The sequence below is a fragment of the Coloeus monedula genome, assembly GCF_965178545.1.
Source record: "Coloeus monedula genome assembly, chromosome: 1".
Classification (NCBI taxonomy): domain Eukaryota; kingdom Metazoa; phylum Chordata; class Aves; order Passeriformes; family Corvidae; genus Coloeus; species Coloeus monedula.
In genome coordinates, this window is record NC_138781.1 from 159,388,229 (window position 1) to 159,411,321 (window position 23,093).

Here is a 23,093-nt window from a genome sequence, read left to right on the forward strand (position 1 = left end):
CCAGGCACAGGGAGGTTTTTCCGCCGCCGGCTCATCCCTGACCCTGGACTTCCCAGCGGGATGCGCTTGGAGCAGGCTGTGCCGGCGGTGCCCAGCTGGGAGGGAAGGGGGGCCGGGCTGCTTCCCTCATTCCCATCCCAGTTTAGCCCTGGAAAAGGGGATCTTAAGCTCAGGTGGAAGGTGGTGGGAGAAGATGCTCCCAAATCCCGCAGCCGGGGGAGGAAGGTGAGGAAGAGCGAGGGCACGGTGGGAATTTGGGATGGCACAGGGAGCCAGGTTGGTGCGAGGTGCCCAGGGATCCTTTGCTTTTCCCGTGCCGGCAAATCCCGACGCGTTCCATCGGAAAACAATATTTGAATTAATCATTCGAATCAAGGAGGGGGAAATCCGCTTAATCCCGGCTCTAAATTTGAATCTTCACCTGCAAAGTAAACAACACCGGGGCAGGGGAAGAGATCTTGGAAAAATGCATGGTTTGGGGAATATTCTTGTTTTAAACCTCCTTCGGAGAAGCGTCGCCACGTCATTCCATTAAAAACCAGGAAAACGCTGTTAAAATAATTCCACTTAAGCCCATCTGTGATTTATTCCCTTAGTCCCACCTTGATGGAGTGGAGCTGCCCCTTGACTCCGTTAAAAGCATCAGGAATGTAAAAATCCATCGTTTTCGTTGTTTTAATGGGTTTTTAAGGTATTTTGAGCTGTGGATGGTTGGAATTCTGGCTGGCATGAATAATGATATGTAAATGAGGGGAGGGGGGGGCTTTTACCTGCAGGTGTGGGGTGGGGGTGGCTGTGTCTCTCCAGAAAAAACAACTGGAAGCAAAGGAATTCCTGGATGAGGGAGCGGGGTTGTTCACGGAGCGCGCGGAACCCGAAGATTTCTCCACTCCCCTCCATCGTTGACTTCTCGAAGGTTGGAAGAAGATCAAGGAGAAGGCTTTGGAGCAGGGAAGGAGATTTAAGAGAACACGGAAAAATCCTCCCCTAAAGCAGATGGAAATTATGTGGAAGTTATGCAAATTCCCAAAGAAATTTGATTTCTGTGATAGGAGATTCAGAGGGATTTGGGAAGCGGTTTGTCATGGAAATGTACAGAGTCGGTAGAATCTTGCCCACACGGAGAAAACAGCAGGGAGAACCCAGTGCCAAGCCAGAAATAACAGGAATACTTGGAATTTCTGCCGGATGCCCCATGCCAGGAAGGCGGCCGGGGCTCGTTCTCCACTCCAGCATCCCTTGAATTTCTTGGAGCGGCCGCAGCGCTCATGGGCAGCAATTTAAGCACAAAAAGGGCTTTTTTGGGATTCCTTTTGCAGGCAGAAAATTCCATTTATTCCATGGCAGAGCTTTTTTTTTGTGGGGTTTAGCCATAATCCAGGGCAGCACGATGGAGCTTTCAGGAATATTGCTTCCCATTATTTAATATTTGGATTGAAAGCTCGGCCCTGACGAGGTGATTTGACAGCAATGCCGCTGCTCCGTTGAGGATTTTTATTCGGATCCACTGCTGCCAGATGCTGCGGGCTGGAATATTAATGCCAGCTGCAAAGCTGGGAATTAAGCGGTGGTTTCACCTGGTTTGAGTTAAAACACCTGGATTTAGGAGGGATTCGTGTTCGGGTGGGGGTGGGGAAAGAGTGAAAACGTGGATTTCTGCAGGGCACTTCCAGATCATCTCATTCCAACCCCTTTCCATGGGCAGGGACATCTTCCACTATCCCAGGTTGCTCCAATCCGGATTTGGACACTTCCAAGGATGGAGCAGCCACAGATTGTCTGGGAATTCCATTCCTGCACCTCACCACCCTCACAGGGAGGAATTCCTTCCCAAAATCCCATCCATCCCTGCCCTCTGGAAGTGGGAAGCCATTCCCTGTGTCCTGTCCCTCCATCCCTTGTCCAAAATCCCTCTCCAGCTCTCTTGGAGCCCCTTTAGGCACTGGAAGAGGCTCTGAGGTCTCCCTGGATCCTTCCCTTCTCCAGGCTGGACATTTCCAGCTCTCCCAGCCTCTCTCCAAACCTCGGAGCATCTCCACATCCTCTTCTGGACTCACTCCAGCAGCTCCACATCCTTCTGCTCTTGGATCCCAGAGCTGGATGTGCAAAGCTTTTCCCCCTTGGACACAGATAAAGCTTGAATTCCTTGTCCGCGGGCAATAAAAAAAGTGGGAAAAGGAGAATCAAGAAGCAGAGGGTTAACGAGGATGTGGCTCGGGAGCAGAGCTTGGATCCATGCAGAGGATGTGATCCATCTCTCCGTGGCTTCCAAGACCGTCTCCCAAGGGTCAGGAACGTTGTTTGCAGATGGTGAAGAAACCCAAAGGCAGAATTCCCGGCACGAGCAGCTCTGGGTGGGATGTGCTGCCTGGATCTGCTGGGAATCCTCTGTGGCTCTTCTGTTGTCTTTCCTCACAATTTTTGGGATGTGTGTATAAAAGTCAGGTTATTAATGAGGATTAAAGACATCCAGGTCTTCCAGAAGAAACAGGGAATGATCCAAGGTCCTTGTGCATAATTTGGGCAGGAAAAGCAGATTTTTCAGGAGCTGAGCAAGTTTGGAAGGGGCTTGGAACAACCTGGGATAGTGGAAAATGTCCCAGCCCGTGGCAGAGGGGTGGAACTGGATGAGGTTTAAAGCCCCTTCCAACCCAAACCATTCCATGAATCCATGATTTTGTGGTTGTGGAGGGAATTTTGAGGGTCTGGAAGGGCTCCATGAGGGGTTGAGGTTCATCAAACTGGGGTGGAAGAATCCAAACTCATCCAGGTCTTCGACAGCAGGAAGTTCGCAGGAGGCTCAAGTCCCCAGGAGCTCCAAAGGAGCTTCTAAAGGTGAAAAAGGAAGGAATAAATTATTCCCAAACCCCTTAGAGCAAGGACAAAGTCATGGATAAACAAGGAGCACAGTCCTGAGGCTTTTTGGGGGAATTTTTCCCTCCAAACTCAGTGATTGAACTCGTTCCACCTTTTCCCGGAGGACAGAAGGGACAAATGGCTGGGAATAAATGAGAGTTGGAGAGGGATGAACCGGGAGAGCAGACGGTGCCTCCGGCATCTTCTGTTCCAGCGTGGGATTGGTGACAGGATGTGCCTCTCCCTGTGCCTTGGGAACAGCCAATTCCAGCTCAGATCCCTCCTGTGAGCCGGGCAGCTCCAAAAAATCCATCTTTGCTCTTCCTCCTGAGTGTCCCCTGCCCCGATGGCCTTTCCCAAGGACTTGGAACAGGGAGAGAGCAGATGAAAATCCACTGTGCCAAGGAAGAATTCCTCGTGGGAGAATTTCTTCCCAGTATCCAATCCCATGGGCAGGGACAACTTCCACCATCCCAGGTTGCTCCAAGCCCTGTCCAGCCTGGCCTCGGACACTTCCAGGGATGGGGCAGCCACAGCTTCTCTCGGAATTCCAGTCCAGCCCCTCACCACCCTCACAGCTGAGAATTCCTTCCCATTATCCCATCCAATCCTGCCCCCTGGCAGTGGGAAGCCATTCCCTGTGTCCTGTCACTCCTAGTCCAATATCCAATCCCATCCAATTCCTCACGTCTCCATCTCTCCACTCTTGGGGTGCTTGGGAATGTCCATCCTCCAGGCTCCACAGTGGTTTGGGAGGTTCGGGACCAGCCAAACCATTCCAGGGATGGAATTCTGACCTCCCCCCTGTGATGTTTCTCCCTGCAGGACCTCATCCCTCCGATGGAACGCCGGCACCAAGGAGCGGATGCTGATCAAGGTGACGGATCGGGAGCCCAGCTTCCTCCTCCACCAAGGCAACGGCTACACCCCCGAAAACCAACCGGGCTCCCGCTCCCGCCGACCCTCAGGCGGCCAACAGTCGCCCAACCTCCAAACCTTCTCCTCCGACGCCGACAACTCCGTGTTTTTCCCGGAGAGGAAGCAGTCGCCCTTCCTGAAGAGGGCTGAGCACGTGGGCAGCTGCTCACCGCTGCTGGGCCGGGGCGATTCCTTCTGCTCGCCGCTCCAAGCACAGCACCGCAAACATTCCAGCGAATCCCAGCCCTCGTCGCCCCGCTACGCCTACGAGCCCCCGCTCTACGAGGAGCCCCCCATGGAATACCAGGCTCCCATCTATGACGAGCCCCCCGTGGACATGCAGTACGAAGCCAGCGGGAGCTACAAGGCTGGATCTCCGCAGAAATCGCCCATCCGAAAGCCTCACCCTTTCCTTCAGTCACCCAAGCAAGGCTCCAACTCGCCGTACCAGCAGTTGGTGCTCACCAAGCAGAAGTGTCCCGACCGCTTCATGAGCCTGGAATACAGCCCCGCCGGCAAGGAATACGTCAGGCAATTGGTCTACGTGGAGCAGTCGGGTTCCAGCCCTAAAATGAAGACGGGCTTGAGGCACAAATATTCCCCCAATCCCATCGGCGGCTCCTACTCGCTGCAGCACAGCCCCTGCCTGGTGCGGGATCAACGCCTGGAGATCAAATCGGGCGACTACAGCAGCATGGAGGGACCCGACTTCTGTCCCGGCCCGACGGGGGCCCAGGTGGCCCAGGGCGAGGACTCCATGTCGTGGTCCAGCCAGCAGGACACCTTGTCCTCCAGTGGTTACTCGCCCTCCACCAGGAAGAGGAAAAGCCGGAAGCCTTCGGTGACCCACGACCCCAACGCCTCCTCCACGGACGGCTCTGGGGACCGGGAGGTGTTGGGTGAGCTGGGTGAGGAACGAGCCACGCCAGGACCCAACAGGTCCCCAATGAACCGGACGGAGAGCAAGGCGGTGGAGGCGGAGGCGGCACGGGGCTTCCCGGAGCCTTTCCTGGCGCAGGCGCGCCTGGCTTGGGAAGCGCAGCAGGCCCACTACCACATGAAGCAACGGAGCAGTTGGGATTCCCAAAAGGACGGTTCGGGCTACGAGAGCGACGGCGCCCTCCCGCTGCCCATGCCAGGCCCGGTGGTGCGAGCCTTCAGCGAGGACGAGGCGTTGGCGCAGCAGGAGAACAAGCACTGGAAGAGGAACACCTTCGAGAAGCTGGGCTTCCCCCAGATCCTGCTGGAGAAGAGCGTCTCCGTCCAGACCAACCTGGCCTCCCCCGAGCCCTACCTGCATCCATCTCAGGTAATGCCCTTGGGAATATTCTTGGGTTTGGGGGTTTCCCCTGTGGCCCGTGAGGTCAATTCTGGTTAAAGCTTCTCCTCCTCCAGTGTAGATCCAGCGGGATGGTCCCCGGGCCGATCCCACACCAGGATTGGGCATGGGCACCTCGGTGCCATGGCAGCCTCAGCTCTGTGCTGTGGCTTCTTCTGTCTTGGTGGGGGGCAGATCCTGGATCCACCCAGTTCCCAGGGGATTCCTGAGTGCCCATCCCTGGTTGATCCCTCAAAGAAGTTGGTCCTTGGCAAGGTGGTCCCTCAAAGAAGTTGGTCCTTAGCAAGGTGGTCCCTCAAAACCTTGAGATGAAAGAGCCACCAGTTTTCCAGGATTTTCTTCCCAGGGTTGTGAGCTGCCTGTTCCCTCCCTGGAACTGAGCTGCCCCATTCCTGGAGATCCCTCCTGCCCCAAACTCCCATTCCAGAGGAGCCCCTGGGGCTCTGACCTGGAATTGCTGGAGCTGGTGCATCCCATGTGCCTAGATTCCAGCCCATCAGATGTTTCCCTGGTTTTTTGGATGTCCTCCATCAGCTTCTGGACGTCCTCCATCAGTCCGTTCCCCTCCAGGGAAAGGCTGGAAAAGGCTGAGAAAAGCAGGGAAAGGCTATTGGGGTTTTTCAAGAAACGGGTGATGATGCCACGTGTGGGGATAAGTCCCACCTGGAAAACTGCCTGGAAGATGGAACTTGGCATCAGCAAGACCCCTGGACATGGACCTGGGAAACAGCAAATCATCTGGAAAATGCCTTTTTTGCCCATGGGAACATGGAAGGAAATCCATGGAGCGTCACATCCAAAGGCAGCAGAAGAAAATTCCCAAGGTGCAGTTGTCCCCAAAGACTTGGTGCTGCACGAGGAGGTCCAAACCCAAAACTGGAGAGCTCCAGGTCCCCTTTGGATGCTCACATTGGCCAGGAGGGAAAGCAGCCATCGTTAGTGATCCTACACCTTCTGCATGGAGCTTGGGATGTGGTGGGAATCTTCTCCACTTCCCAGAGTTTTCTGTCTGGGTGGCCCCATCTGTTGTCCTCGAGCTCAGGGACACCACGGTGGTGGGACACTGGCACCAGTTTCCCAGAGAAGCTGCAGCTGCCCCATCCCTGAAGTGTCCAAGGTCAGGTTGGACAGGGTTTGGAGCAACCTGGGACAGTGGAAGGTGTCCCTGGCCGTTGGAATGGGATGATCTTGAAGGTCCCTTCCAACCCAAACCCTTCCATGGTCATGGCTGTGGTTGTCACCAATGGAGTGTCCCCACATTGAGGTGTATCCAAGCCCCATCCACGTGGCTCCAAGACCTTCTCCCTTGAGGATTCCCTAATTCCTGAGGTGACAATGGTCACCCCATGGGACAGGCAGGAGGTCACGGCCATTTTCCATTGACGCCCGATGGTTTATCCGCTTCTTGTAGGCCAGGGCATCCCCCAAGTTCATTTAGGTGCTAATTAGGGTTAATTAGGGCTGAAGTTAATTTCCTGTTGGCTCTGGCAGCAGGGGATCCATCACATTTCGCTTCCAGTGTCACTCCCTGGCCTGACCATCTGTCCTTGGCTGGAGAAGGTTGATGTCCCCATCCAACGTGGTCCTTTCCTTCTCTCTGGGTGTTCTTGGTGTACAACATGGCTCTGGTCCAGCCCATGGACCAGTTTTTGGAAGAGCCACATCCCCAACGGCTGTCAAGCGACACCTTCAAGCATCTCCTGCATCTCCTTCCACCCAGGAAACCCCATGGGCCTCCAGCTGACCAGCAGGTTGGAGGACGCAGAAGGACCTCTGGGGTGATGTGACATCTGCAGGGACAGCAGGGCTGGGTCCCTCGAGGGGGGAAGATCCCGTGTCCCCATCCTTTGTCCCTGCCATTGTCACCGCGGTCAAGATGGGAGCGGAGCGATGTCGATGGAAAGAGATCTCGACATTGGCACAGGACGAGTTGTTGAAGAGACAAGAAACTTGTTTGAAGAAGTAGAAGCTGAAGTCACCTGCCAGCAGCTCTGGGGGTTCTTTCGGTGGCTTCCTTGTCCCCTCCTGAATTTTCCACCTCCTGGATCTTTCCACCTTCTGCTTTTCTTCTGTTCCTCATCGAAAGCCCAACCCTGAGTCCGTGGCAGCACTGGAGTCACCTTGCCCACGGACCCTCCTGGGGGCCACCATTGTGGTTCCTCCACACATGTTGGGGACAGCGGTGTCACCTCTGGATGGTGTGGAACGTCCTTCCCTGCCATGGGTCACATCCCCAGGGCCACTGAACCCAGGTGATGCTGGCCTGGATGTTGCAGAAGAAATGATGAAGCCACTTTGGCTGGCTGCAAGACCATGGAATTGTCCATCCCAATTATCCTTGTTTGCTTCCTCCATGTTGGTCACCAGCTGTTGGGGTGTCCCTCCACCTCCTGGGGTGACATCCACAAGCTGTGCTGGTTCCAGTAGGAGGAGGACACTGGTCCACAGGGGTCCTCTGGCTCCTTCCCAGCTGGATGCTCTGCAGAGGTCAAGGTTAAATCCTGAGCATCTCCTGTCCCTTGGGATGTACAGAAGGACCACCCACATTGCTCATGGCTTGGAAAAGCCACCAGCCTCCTCCTGTGGCCGCTGGAGAACCACCCTTGAAGGTGATTTTGGGCAGAGGGGGTTTCCTGGGGGGCCGTTACAGGTGGGTGTGTCCCCAAAGGATGGGTGGAGCCCAAAGCCACTCGCTCTTTGTTTCCCCCATGTTGCCACCAGCTTCTTCTGTCCATGACCCCATTGATCAAGTGTGAAGAGAGTCCAGCATGTCACTTACCCCCACTGGTCCCCTCCCTCCTGATGCCGATTGGTTCCACAGCCCACCTTGGCTGCTGGCACCGGGCCGGCTCCACTTGGCCATGATGCGATGGAGGAGAAGTTCCTTGGAGAGGATGTGGTTTATGGGAAGACCTCTGAATGCTGCAATGGTTGGTTGGTTGGTTGGTTGGTTGGATGGTTGATTGATTGATTGATTGATTGACTGATTGATTGATTTGTTGGTTGATTGGCTGGTTGGTTGGTTGATTGGATCATTGTTTTGTTGCCTGGTCAGTCAGTTCATTGCGTGGTTGATTGGTTTGTTGGTCATTGATTGGCTGGTTCAGTGGTTCATTGGTTGGTTGATTGGTTTGTTGATTCATTGGTTCATTGGTTTGTTGGCTGGTTGGTTGGTTCATTTGTTGATTGATTGATTGATTGATTGGTTTGTTGGATCGATTCATTGGTTGGTTGGTTGGTTGGTCTGTTGGTTTCTCCACTGGTCAGTCGGTTGATTGGTTTGTTGGCTGATTTATTGGTTGAATGATTGGTTGGTTGATTGATTGATGGGTTGGTTCATTGCTTGGTTGATTGATCAGTTTGCTGGTTCCTTGGTTGATTGATCGATCGGTTTGTTGGTTGATTTATTGGTTGGTTGATTGATTCATTCATTCATTGCTTGGTTGATTGATCAGTTGGTTGGTTGGTTGGTTGATTGATTGGTTGTTTCATTGATAGGTTGGTTCATTGATTTTTACATTAGTTGCCGTATTGCTTGGTTTGTTGTTCTGTTGATTTCTTGGTTGGTTCACTGGTTGATTGATTGATTGATTTGTTGGTTGGTTGCTTGGTTGATTGATCAGTTTCTTGGTTGGTTGATGGATTGTTTTACTGGCTGGTTCTTTCATTGGTTGGTTTGTTGGTTGATTGATTGGTTGCTTGATTGATTTACTGGCTGGTTGTTTCATTGGTTGATCTTTTGGTTGACTGGTTTGTTGATTGATCAGTTGGTTGGTTGGTTGATCGATCGATCGATTGATCAGTCAGTTCCATCAGTGCTCCCATCCCACCAGCACCGCTGACCTGTCCACCTGTTGTCCCCCAGTCCGAGGACCTCGGTGCCTGCGCCCAGTTCGAGAGCAGCCGGCAGACCCGGAACATGATGCCGAGCGCCAGCTGCGTCTTCCCCACCTTCAACCTGCGCAAGCCCTCCTCGGAGACGGACATTGAAAACTGGGCCTCCAAGCACTTCAACAAGCACACCCAAGGGCTCTTCCGACGGAAGGTCTCCATCGCCAACATGCTGGCCTGGAGCAGCGAATCCATCAAGAAACCCATGATCATGACCAACGACCGCAACGTCAAGAAGGAGGCATGCGAGATCTTCAAACTCATCCAGATGTACATGGGCGACCGGCGGGCCAAGACGGACCAGCTCAACGTGGCCTTGGAGATCGCCACCAAAGGTTGGAGCATGCAGGGGCTGCGAGATGAGCTCTACATCCAGCTGTGCCGGCAGACCACCGAGAACTTCCGTTACGAGAGCCTGGCCCGCGGCTGGGAGCTCATGGCCATTTGTTTGGCCTTTTTCCCACCCACTCCCAAATTCCATTCCTACCTAGAAGGATACATTTACCGGCACATGGATCCGGTGAATGACACGAAAGGTAAGTGAGGAAGTGCGGCCCGGTGGCTTCTGTGCCCATCCTCAATCCCTGGAAGTATTCCAGGCCAGGTTGGATGGGGTTTGGAGCGAGCTGGGATAGTAGAAGTTGTCCCTGGATGGTCTTTATGGTCCCTTCCAACCCAAACCATTCCATAATGTCACAACCCATTGATTTGGTCCCTTTCCCCTTGGCTGAGTCTCCTCATGGAAAGGTGGATGAGGAACTCATCCAAGATCCCTCCTGGAGGTGCACCCGGTGCTGTGGGGGCTTTCCCAGCCTCCTCCTTGCCAGAAATCCAACGGGAGATCCAACAGGAAATGAGCTTTGACACCTTTGCTGCAGGATCAGCGTCATCCCCACTCCTGGAACTTCTCCCATCCCCTGAAATTCCTTCCAACCCAACCTTCAGAGGTTCCTTCCAACCCAAATGGTTCCTTCCAACCCATCCATGATTCCATGGTTTCACCATCATTTCCACCTCCAGATGGTTCTTCCAGCTTCTCAAGTAGCTTTGGATCCAAAATTCCATGGTTTCACCATCACTTCCACTTCCAGATGGTTCTTCTTGAGTAGCTTTGGATCCCAAAAAAATCCCCCGTGTTGAGATGGGACCCAGAAGATTCCCATCTCCTGAGGTTTTTGGTCATGGCAGGAAAAGAAGACATAAATTGGGGTTATTTGGGAATTTTAGGAGATCCTCTCCAGTCCTTGGATTGGTTATCCCAAATCCTTCACCACTGATGCTGATCTGGATGTCCCCATGGCTTGATGTCACCTCTCAGTAGGTCATGGATGAGGTGGAATTGGGGATCCAGGAGGATTTGGGGGTTTGCCACTGGGAGATGGACCCCAAAGTGCTCCAGGGGTTCCCAGGTTCCCTTCAACTCCTGGGGGACAGCGGTGGCACAGCTTGGGAACATGAGGAGATGATCCCAACGCAGGTGTCCATGGAAGGTGAAGACGACCTCGTGTGCTGGAGCATTCCCGATGGGATGCAGCTCCAGGAATGTCAGGGTGGGTTGGGTTGGTCCCACCAGACGTGTCAAACTCATTTCCCGCTGGATTCGGCACCTCAGGAAAGGCTCCGCCCACAGCAGCTCCCATCCAATCAGTGCCGTTCCCTGACATCGCTCCCAAATTCCATCCTCATTTTGAGTTCCGTGTCATTTCCCGGAATTTCGTTGTCTTTGTGTCATGGATTGGTTTCATTGTTGTTGTTACGTTGATTTATTTTGATTTGCATTTTCAATTCCATCTCATTTGTTTAAATTTGCATTTTCATTGTCATTTTAATTGGGGTTTTATTTTCATTTTATTTTCATTTTCATTTCCGTTTCATTTCAATTTGCATTTCAATTTGCATTTCAATTTGCATTTCACTTCAGTTCTTCTTTTAATTTCATTTCAATTTCTCAATTTCATTTCAATTCCAATTTTAATTTAATTTCAATTTTAAATTTTAATTTAATTTCAATTTTTCAATTTCATTTCAATGTTTAATTTCAATTTTAATTTCGATTTTAATTGCAATTTTAATTGCAATTTTTAAATTTGAATTTCATTTCAATTTTTCAATTTCATTTCAATGTTTATTTTGCTTTCAATGTTTATTTTAATTTCATTTTTCATTTCAATTTTAATTTTAATTTCATTTTCTTAAATTTTAATTTCATTTCAATTTTTAATTTCCGTTTTATTTCAATTTTCATTTCGATTTTTCATTTAATTTCAGTTTTTTATTTTCATTTCAATTTTCATTCTCTTCTTTTAATTTCAATGTTTAATTTTAATTTTAATTTCATTTCAATTTATTTTCATTTCAACTTTTAATTTCAATGTTTATTTTCATTTCAGTTTTTCATTGAATTTCATTTCAAATTTTTACTTTCATTTCAATTTTCATTTCAATTTTTTACTTTCAATTTCAATTTTTGTTTTAATTCCAATTTAATTTCAATTTCCATTTAATTTCAATTTTCGTTTCAAATTTTAATTTCGAATTTCAATTTAATTTCCATTCCCGTTTCATTTCACATTTTAATTTGAAATTCAAATTTTAATTTCAAATTAAAATGTTGAATTTCGATATTAATTTCACTTCAATTTTTTACTTTCATTTCAATTTCCAGTTCCAGTTCAAATTTTAATTTCCATTTCAAATTTTAATTTCCATTTCAAATTTTTTCATTTCAAATTTTAATTTTGAATTTCCATTTTAACTTCACTTCAATTTTTTACTTTAATTTCAATTTAATTTCAATTTCCATTTCAAATTCTAATTTCAATTTGAAATTTTAATTTTCATTTCCATTTTAATGTCCAATTTTCATTTCGAATGTCAATTTTCATTTCCATTTTTTTTTTTCAATTTCAATTTTATTTCGATTTCGTTTGAATTTCCATTGTTGATTCCAATTCCAATGTTCGTTTCCGTTTGCTGCTGCCATGACCTCCCCCCGTGAGTTCCTTTTCCAGCCTCACTTCCCGCTGTCCCCGCGTTCCGGGTGTTTTTTCCCAGTGTCGCGGCACCTCCGCCACCTCCTGGAAAGGACCAATAAGAAGAAACCCAAATTGCGAAAGAAACCCAAGCCCCAAATCGAGGAGCACCAGGGTAGGGACCCCCCAAAATTCTGGGAGCGCCCGGAATTCCCGAGGGATCCTTGGGATGGGCAGAGGGAGAACAGGGAGAGAGGGACTGGTTGATTAATTGGGCTAATTAAATAGGGGTGAGATAGTCTTGGTGTAATTTATAGAATATTAATATTAATACTGATTATAATAATAATAATTATGATAATGAAAATTATAAGAGTAATAATAATAGGGTTAATTAAATAGGGGCGAGATGTACTTTATATAATTGTAGTAATAATAATAACAATAATAATAATAAGGTTAATAAAAGAATTTTGGCAAAATTTATATTATTATTATTATTATTATTATTATTATTATTCTTTTACCGTTCCGTTATTTTTAGCATCAATATAATTAGTATCATTTTTATCGCTACGTTGTTTATAATGATAAATATAATTGAGTTTATAAATATATTATTATGTACAGCGATATTATTATATATAATTAATAGCGATCATTTCTCATTTCTAGAAATAGAATGTTTGGGGATATATTCCACAATATATGGAATATATGGGGATTTATTGTATATGCATAATTCAAAATATCTTGTATTTCATTATTTATTAGTATTAGTATATTAGTATAGTATTGCTGTAACTAATAATTACATTAATAATAATGCATTATTACTAAAACAAATATATTAATAATAAAATAATTACTATTATATTAATTGGATACTTTTAATATCTAATTAATACCTTGAAAATATAATATAATAACATATAAGACAATTTATAGCATATTATACATTATTATATAATATCCAAGACATTATTTTTATTATTATATATTATGTATCATATTATATATTATAGATGCATAATAGGGATATTATTAAAAATATTTTACATTTTTGGAGATATTTTAAATTAATTTAAATTTTTTGTTTATTTAATTTTTAATCTATTACAGATATTAAAAAATAAGGATTTTATATTTGCAATTAGAATAAGGATATGTAACATATATCATAAAAAATACAATTATATGATACGTAGTTGCCTCACAATGATTTATTGATAGAAAATAGAGATATAAAATAGAGATATTTAATTTCAATATAAAATATAAATATTCATAGAATTGGATGTAATGTTGCATACAAATATTTTATTTATTTCCCATGTAATATAATCTGAGATGCATATTTTTATTATCTGTGTTTCTAATCTTGGGCTTTCTAATAATAAATTTATATATTCGTATGTAACATTAGAATATATTTATATAATTTATTGTTTATAAAGTCGGTATTTATAAATTAACTATACTTATCTATTTAATGTAACATTAGAATATATTTATAGATTTATATAATTTACTATATATAAAGCCAATATTTTATAATGATAAAAATCTAACACTATTAATATACATTATTATGAATTAGATTTCTATTATTATTAATATTGTCATTTTATATTCGATATTATTACAATATTACGTATTGTATATTAATATATATCATACATACTACATTAAATATTTTACATTATTTTATATTATATAATACATAAAATGTAATACCTAATATAATATGTATTATGTCATATGTAATATTCAATATATAATATATAATACATAACACATAAGATACAATATGCACTATATAATATGCAATATACACTATACAATATATAATATAGAAGAGATAATATGTAATATATAATACATAATATGAAATATATAACCTATAATGTATCATATACAACATATTCATATATTATATAGATTATATAACATATATGATGTAATCCACAATATAAAATATATAATATATAATATATATAATTATATCTCATTTTTAAATATCTCTAAATTCAATATATCAATTATATAAGATATATAGAATATTAGCGATAATTATCGATCTGCTTCTATTATAATTAATACTGTAATTTCATATTCGATATTATTACAGTATTATTCTATATATTCTATATTATTATAATATTTCATATTCAATATTATACATATTACATTACATTATTTTATATTACATAACATAGCATATATCATGTATACTATATAATAGATGTCATTTACAATACATAATATACATTATATATAATATGATTTATAATATATAATACATAATGTGTAATATATATAATTCTATCTCATTTATAAATATCGCCAAATCCAATATATCTTCAATTATATAATATGTAGAGATAGAATATTATTGATAACTATGGATCAATCCCTATTTTTTGTAATTATCTCTAACATTACAATTAATATTTTCTAGCAGTTCTCCATTACATATTCTCTAAATAATATCAACAATTTAAATAAATCTGATTTGTAATGTTATCGGTAAATCGATATTTATCAATTAATATATTATACCTATCAATATATTCATCTATTTGTTCTATTTATAGATCAACATTTATTAGCAAGATTCTATTATCCGTTCTTTAAATTAATTCTAAAGATACCTTGTCTAGAAATTAATATTTCTAACATTTATATCTTTTCTAGAAATATTCCGTCATATTTTAATTAACACAAACTACTTCTGAATATAAATTATATATTTCTATAAAATACATTCATTCTAAATGGATATTATATATATAATTATAAATTAGATATCATTTAATAGATATTTATCATATTTTCTAGAAATTTATTACTAATATCAAGTATTAAACAATATAGTCTGATATAATTATATATTATTTCTAAAATTACTCTAATTATTTGTTAATAATAATATTAATAATATTAAAATAAATAATTTAGTGTTATAAATACCAAGTAATTATACCATATATTCTGATATAATTATATATAATATAATGCCTAAGATTAATTATTTATTAATAATTATATTATTTATATTGAAATAAGAGGTAATATAATGTTATTCATAATAATTATAATAATGATAATTATAATAATTAAAAATATTAATAACTATAAATATATATAATTTTATCTTAGAAGAACATTAATGGTATAATTAATGCTATATTTAATTAATATATTATTAGTTATGAATTCATTGATTTAATATTGATTAATCAAAGACATTTAATTTATTTAATAATATAATTTATTAATTTTTATTAATATGATTTCTTTAATTGATGTCATTAATATAATTGACTTAATTAATAGAATTGATTTATATCACATAATTAATTGAATTGAGAAAATCCCCTTGGAATCCACCATTGGGGTTTCCCGATGCCGGACGACCCCGAGGTGCCTCCGGAATCTCCAGTGGGATTGAGGGAAATGTGGGATCCCTGCAATTCCCAGCATTCCTCTGGGTTTGGGTGGATTTTGTGGGAATTCCCCCTCCGGAGCCGGATTCCGGATGGATTCAAGTGGAGGAAGCTCAAGGGGACACCCAAGAAGGGCTTTAGGAGATCCAAGAGTTCAGGGGGAGGATGATCCTTCATCCGCACCGGAAAAGTTGGGATCAGATCCCATCGAATCCACCCTCGGCACCCCTGGAGGTGACACCGAGCAGATTTGGGGTCGTTGATCCATCTTCTCCCGGCCTGCATCCCAAAATCCAACCTGGTCTCCTGGAAGGAGTTTGGATTAGATGGTCCTCCAAGGTCCCTTCCCACCCAAACCATTCCATGATTCCATGATTTCCTGAGTGGATTCCATGATTCCATGAGTGGATTCCATGGTTTGAGGTCACCCAGTATTGGATGTCCCTCAAGGCTCTTCCATCGAGGTGCCTTCAGACCCACCCCACCCATCCATCAACCCCTCCAGAGCCAAAAATCCATCAGGAATCCTTTGGAAGATACCAGCACCAGGGATGGAGGGGGGGATCCCAAGGCACCGAGTTTGGGTTTGACCAAAAAATGTCCCTTGGAGGGTCACCCATCCAGCAGGTCTTCTTCAGAAGGTGCCACCAGGTCCCCAGGGTTGTTGGGATGGTCCAGAAGGTGTCACCAGGTGCCTCAGGCTCTGGGAATGATCCAGAAGGTTCCACCAGGTCCCCAGAGTTTCTTCTGGGATGGTCCAGAAGGTTCCATCAAGTCCCCAGGGTTGTTGGGATGGTCCAGAAGGTACCACCAGGTCCCCAGGGCTGTGGGGCTGCTGGAGCATCTCCCTTGGGATGATCCCACTGGCTCCTCAGAGATGTTCCAAGGGGTTCAGGGCATCATCTCCTTGTTGGAGGACATCAGGAAGAGGAGATGGGATGAGGATGGAAGTGGTGGGATCAGGAGAAGATGGATGGGATGGGGGGGGGGGGGGGGGGGGGGGAACGACAAGGGTGACAATGGAAGTGGTGGCCCCCAAAAGCCAGGACATCCCAGGATGAGGCCACCATGGAGGGAGCTCCAGGGCTCCACATTTGGTGGTTTCTCCAAGGTTCTCGTGAGGGATCCAAGGGGGACCTCGTTCTCCTCAAATTCCCCGGGAACGGTGACAGGGACGGAGATGGAGCAGCCACGGCATCCGTGGGGGGGGACAGGGAGGGGACCCTGGAGGTAACGTCCCACCATCCTGAGGTGACATCCCACCACCCACACTGTCTTCTCTTGCAGGGGTGGCCATCAGCACTTACGCCAAGTACTGCTACAACAAACTCCAGAAGGCGGCTCTGACCGGAGCCAAGAAGGTACCGGACAACGGGATGGGCTTGGGAAGGGTTGGACAAGGAGGTCCAACCTCCCATCGGGATCATCTGGGGGCTGCTGGGATTGGGGAAGGGGCTGGAGGAGGGAGGGAGGTGGAAAATGGTGGGAAGAACATGGTTGGTTGTGGCGGGGTCACGGTGAGGATCTGGTGGTGGCTCCAGAGTGGTTGGGAAGCTTCTGGAGAACTTCTGGGGATCTTCTGGAGAGCTGGAGAACTTGAGGAGAGCATCTGGGCATCTTCTAAGGACTTTCTGGAGACTTCCTGGAGAACTTCTGGGAACCTTCTGGAAAAGTTTCTGAAGACCTTGTAGGGAGCTTCTGGGAACTTTTTAAGGATCTTCTGGAGAACTTCTAAGAACCTTCTGGGAGACTTCTAAGGACCTTCTGGAGACTTTCTGGGCACCTTCTATACCCTGTCTGGGGATCTTCTGGAGACCACCTGGAAAATTTCTGGAGAACTTCTGGGAACCTTCTGGAGATCTTACAGAAATTTTCTGGAGAACTTCTGAGAACCTTTTGGAGACATTCTGTGAGCCTTCTGGAACATTTCTGGAAAACTTCTGAAGACCTTGTAGGTACCTTCTGGGAACCTTTTAAGGATCTTCTGGAGAACTTCTAAGAACCTTCTGGAGACCTTTTGAGAACTTTCTGGGAAATTTCTGGAAAACTTTTAAGGACCTTCTTGAGAATTTCTGGGGATCTTCTGGAGACCTTCTGGAAAATTTCTGGAGAACTTATCAGAACCTTCTGAAGACCTTTAGGAGACCTTCTGGAAACCTTTTGAGGACTTTTTAAGGACCTTCTGCAGATCTTCTGAAGACATTCTGAAGACTGACTGAGGATCTTCTGGAGATCTTCTGGAAACTCTCTGGACACCTAGAAACATTCTGGAAACTCTCTGGAGACCACCTGGGAACTTATTAAGGAACTTCTGGAGACCTTCTGGAAACTTTCTGGAAGCACAGCGCCAGTGTTCACCTTCCCAGAAGCATCCCAGAGCCGTGGCTCCTCCTCCCAGCAGAACCCATTGGTGTAGATCCTCCAGCGTGGCCATGGTCCCACCAAGCTCCATAGGGTTGGATCCACTTCTGAATCAAGATGGTGGATGGATGCTGGATGGATGGGTGGTGGAACCACCTTGGCCAAGTTGACCAGAATCCATCCATGGCTCCATCACCATCCCCATGGAGCTCAACTGGGGGGTGGTGGGATTGAGTAGGATCCCGTCCTGGCCGCGGGGCCACCACAGAGGCCACCGGTGACCTCTGGTGTCTCCTGCAGGGCCTGAAGAAGCCGAACATCGAGGAGATCCGCCACGCCAAGAACGCCGTCTTCAACCCGTCCATGTTTGGCAGCTCCCTGCAGGACATCATCACCATGCAGAAGGAGCGGTACCCGGACCGGCAGCTGCCCTGGGTGCAGACCCGGCTCTCCGAGGAGGTCCTGGCGCTCAACGGGGACCAGACCGAGGGCATCTTCAGGTAGAGCCACCCACGGTCACGGGGACATCCCATGGTAGTGGCAATCTGGAGCTTCTCATAGGAATCCCCTCAAAACGGGGCAGCTTCCCCCTTCTGGGTGTCCTTCTCCTCTGGTGGGTCATCCCAACTTCTCCTTGCTCTGAGGCCATGAGGTCTCCTCCATGGTGGCCACCAGAGTCATGGCAGGGTCTTGGTGGCACCATCCATTGGGTTCCCTCAACTTCTCCTTGCTCCGAGGCCATGGAGGTTTCTCCATGGTGGCCACCAGAGTCATGGCAGGGCCTTGGTGACACCATCCAGTGGGTCCCCCTGACTTCTTGCTCCGAGGCCATGGAGTTTTCTCCATGGTGGCCACCAGAGTCATGGCGAGGTCTTGGTTGCACCAACTAGCTCCCAAAATGGCTCCATGCCCAACTGATGTCCCCTCCTGGCTCTCCTGGAGCACCCAAAGGTGTTGAGATGGGAGGTCCCCATCTGTCACTCGGCCACCGACGTCTCTTCACCCCACAGAGTCCCCGGTGACATCGACGAGGTCAACGCCCTCAAGCTGCAGGTGGACCAATGGAAGATCCCCACCGGCTTGGAGGACCCTCACGTTCCCGGTAAGACCTCGGGGCGATGTTTGGGGGGGCAGAACCTCCATCCAGAAGGTCTCACATCTCCTCGTCTTCCTCATGGTCTCCTTCCAGCATCCCTGCTGAAGCTCTGGTACCGGGAGCTGGAGGAGCCACTGATCCCGCACGACTTCTACGAGCAGTGCATCACCCACTACGAGAACCCCGAGGCCGCCATCGCCGTCGTCCACTCCCTGCCCAGGATCAACAAAATGGTGCTGTGCTACCTCATCCGCTTCCTCCAGGTAGGACCAGGAGCCTCCGGTGTCCCCTTGGGTGACCTCTTGGCTTGGTTCATTCTCTTGAAGTGGTTTTGGGTTCTCCAAGGTCACCACAAGGTGATTCCCATCTCATCCAAGAACCAGGAGGTCCACACGGTCCCTCCACTCATCTCTCACCAGTCCCACCACTTCCACCTTCTTCACACCCCATGAGTTTGTGTTCCTGGTGACCCTCCTGGTGCCCTCTCCTGAGCTGGCTTTGGGTTCTCCAAGGTCACCACGTGGTGACCCCCATCTCCACCAAGAACCAGGAGTTGCACCAAACCCATCACCTCCATCTTCCTCCTCCCACCCCCATGATTTTATGCCCCTGGTGACCCTCCTGGTTCCTTCTCCTGAGGTGGTTTTGGGTTGTCCAAGGTCACCACAAGGTGATTCCCATCTCCACCAAGAACCAGGAGGTCCACACGGTCCCTCCACTCATCTCCCACCAACCCCATCACCTCCATCCACCCCAGGTGTTCCTGACCCCATGGTTGACCCTCCTGGTGCCCTCTCCTGAGGTGGTTTTGGGTTCTCCAAGGTCACCACATGGTGATCCCCATCTCCATCAAGAACCAGGAATTCCACATGGTCCTTCCACCCATCTCCCACCAATCCCACCACTTCCACCTTCTACCCATCCAAGGTGTTTGTGTCTCCTTGTGTGATCTCTTGGCTTGGTTCATTCTCTTGAGGTGGTTTTGGATTCTCCAAGGTCACCACAAGGTGATTCCAAGAACCAGGAGGTCCACACGGTCCCTCCACTCATCTCCCACCAAGCCCATCACCTCCATCTTCCTCCTCCCACCCCATGATTTTGTGCCCCTGGTGACCCTCCTGGTTCCTTCTCCTGAGGTGGTTTTGGGTTCTCCAAGGTCACCACAAGGTGACCCCCATATCCCCCAAGAACCAGGAGGTCCACACAGTCCTTTCACCCATCTCCCACCAACCCCATCACCTCCATCCACCCCAGGTGTTCCTCACCCCATGGTTGACCCTTCTGGTCCCTTCTCCTGAGGTCGTTTTGGATTCTCCAACTTCACCACGTGGTGACCCCCATCTCCCTCAAGATCCAGAACCTCCCTCCACCCATCTCCCACCAACCCCATCACCTCCACCTTCTTCCTCCTCACCCTTCCAGGTCTTCGTGCAGCCGGCCAACGTGGCCGTCACCAAGATGGACGTCAATAACCTGGCCATGGTGATGGCCCCCAACTGCCTGCGCTGCCAATCGGATGACCCGCGGATCATCTTCGAGAACACCCGCAAGGAGATGTCCTTCATCCGGGTGCTCATCCAGCACCTGGACACCAGCTTCATGGAAGGCGTCCTATAGCGGCCGCCACCGCGTTGTCCCCACCCCGTCACCAGCCCCACCGTCCCCTCCGAGGAGCTCCGGCCGGACCTTCCCGCCCGGCCGCGGGGATACAGAGAAGTCCCCCGTGGTCCATCCCGACCTTCTGGCCGTGGCATTGCCCAGCTCTTCGCCGGTGGAGTCACGAGGAGCATCTCAGCTCCGTGGGGACGTTCCCGAGGAATCTGAGAGGTCTCCTGGTGTCTCCATGGGGTTGGGAGAATGTGACGCGAGCAGAGCCATCTTCAGGGTGGTGGGAGAAGCTCACCTGGAGAACGTGGGACACCGGGGACCACCATGGTGACAATTGTCCCCCACAGGGAAGAGACTCAGGGGGTCCCCATGGGAGTGGCCGTGTCCTAGGGGGGTTGTTGTGGCCGATTGTCCATCCTGGGGTGCTGGAGGAGCTGGGTGGGCAGGATGTCCCTTCATGTCACCGTGTCCATCCTGTCCCACGCGTGTTGGCACCACCAGGACCTGGCCCAGCACCCCCCAGACCCTGCTGGACCCATGCCAGGGCCTCCCATCTGCTTCTGGTTCTTCTGGACCCATCTTGGAGCCCATCATCAACTCCTGGGCCCATCTTGGGTTCCACTATCTCCTCCTGGTTCTCCTGAACCAATCTTAGAACCCATCATCAACTCCTGGGCCCATCTTGGGTTCCACTATCTCCTCCTGGTTCTCCTGAACCCATCTTAGAACCCATCATCAACTCCTGGGCCCATCTTGGAACCTACCATCAACTCCTGGACCTGTCTTGAGGTCCAGCATCTCCTCCTGATCCTACAGGACCCATCTTGGAACCCATCATCAACTCCTGGGCCCATCTTGGAACCCACCATCAACTCCTGGACCTGTCTTGAGGTCCAGCATCTCATCCTACAGGACCCATCTTGGATTCCAGCATCTCCTCCTGAACCCATCTGAGTGTCCACTATCTCCTCCTGGTCCTCCTGAACCCATCTTGGGGTCCATTATCACCTCCTGAACCCACCGCAGGATCCATCATCTCCTCCTGGTCCTCCCAGATCCATCTTGGTGCCCCCCAGTGTTCTTCAGGACCCACCTCGGTGTCCCCCAGTTTCCTCCTGGACCCATCTTGAGGTGCCCAATCTCCATCTGGTCCTGCCCAACCCACCTAGGTACCATCATCTCCACCAGGTCCCACCTTGATGCTCCCAATCTCCTTCTGGTCCCACCTTGGTGCCCCTCAGTCTCTACCTGGACCCACCTTGGTGGCCTCCAACCTCCTCCAGATCCTCCAGGACCCACCTGGGCACCATCATCTGCTCCAGGTCCCACTTGAGCACCCCCCAGTTCCTCCAGATCCTCCAGGTCCCACCTTGGTGTTTCCAGTCTCCTCCAGGTCCCACCTTGGTGCCCCAGATTTCCAGCAGGTCCCACCCTGGTGCACCCTCACCTCCACCAGGTCCTCCAGGACCTACCTTGGTGCCCTCAGTTTCCTCCAGGTCCACCAAGAGCCACCTAGGTGCTCTCAAGTCTCCATAGGTACCACCTTGGTGCCCCTCAATCTCCTCCAGGTCCAACCTTGGTGCCCCCAAATCTCCACCTTGGTGACCCAGATCTCCACCAGGTCCCACCCTGGTGCCCCCAGTCTCCAGCAGGACCCACCTTGGTGACCCCACCTCATCCAGGACCCATCTTGGTGCCCCCCATCTCCTCCAGGTCCTCCAGGTTCTACCTTGGTGGCCCCTCAATTTTCTCCAGGACCCACCTGGGCACCATCATCTGCTCCAGGTCCCACCTGAGCACCCCTCAACTTCTTCCAGGTCCTCCAGGTCCCACCTTGGTGCCCCCAGGTCTCCTCCAGGTCCCACCTTGGTGCCCCCACCTCATCCAGGACCCATCTTGGTGCCCCCCCCTCATCTCCTCCAGGTCCTCCAGGCCCCACCTTGGTGCCCCTCAATCTTCTTCAGGACCAACCTTGGTGCCCCCCAACCTCCTGCAGATCCTTCAGGACCCACCTGGGCACCATCATCTGCTCCAGGTCCCAGCTTGGTGACCCCAAATCTCCTCCAGGTCCAACCTTGGTGCCCCCAAATCTCCTCCAGGTCCTTCTGTGGTGCCCCCACCCCACCCCAGAGACAAAGGGCCCCCCCAGGCCCCCCCCAAGCGCCTTTGGCTCCACCCAGGGGGGCACCCACTGGTTTGAGGGGCACCCACTGGTTTTGGGGTGGGGGGCACCCATAAGAGTTTATAGGGACCTATAAAGACAATTACTAATTAGGAGACCCCCCCCCAAATTTAATTAACAACCCCAAATTTTGGGTGGAGGTCCCATGGGTGGGGGGCGGGGGGTCCCCAAAGTGGAGGGGTCCCCAAAGTGGGGATGGTCCCCAAAATGGAGGGAGTCCCCAAATTGGGGAGGTCCCAAAATGGGAAGGTCCCCAAAATGGGGGGGTCCCATGGGTGGGGTTCCCAAGGTGGACTGTGGTCCCCAAAATGGTGAGGTCCTATGGGGGGGTCCCCAAAGTGGGGAGATCCCCAAAATGGGAGGGGTGTCCTATGGAGGGGATCCCCAAAATGAGGGGGGGTCCCATGGAGAGGGAGCCCCC

General features: G+C 48.1%; 1 protein-coding gene across 2 annotated transcripts in view; it reads left to right on the forward strand.

Annotated features, from left to right (window-relative positions):
- ARHGAP39 (Rho GTPase activating protein 39) overlaps window positions 1-20,509 on the forward strand; it is a 103,084-nt gene extending 82,575 nt beyond the window's left edge. Inside the window, exons 4-11 of one of the 2 annotated variants that reach the window (XM_082303087.1) lie at window positions 3,682-5,083; window positions 8,979-9,540; window positions 12,059-12,151; window positions 16,713-16,786; window positions 18,087-18,286; window positions 18,797-18,888; window positions 18,976-19,145; window positions 20,305-20,509. In XM_082303087.1, coding sequence (XP_082159213.1) covers window positions 3,682-5,083; window positions 8,979-9,540; window positions 12,059-12,151; window positions 16,713-16,786; window positions 18,087-18,286; window positions 18,797-18,888; window positions 18,976-19,145; window positions 20,305-20,499 — 2,788 coding nt within the window. In that variant the 3' untranslated portion in view covers window positions 20,500-20,509. The remainder of the gene's footprint in view (window positions 1-3,681; window positions 5,084-8,978; window positions 9,541-12,058; window positions 12,152-16,712; window positions 16,787-18,086; window positions 18,287-18,796; window positions 18,889-18,975; window positions 19,146-20,304) is intronic. The other variant, XM_082303088.1, reaches the window with a different exon arrangement.
- The last annotated feature ends 2,584 nt before the right edge of the window (window positions 20,510-23,093 follow it).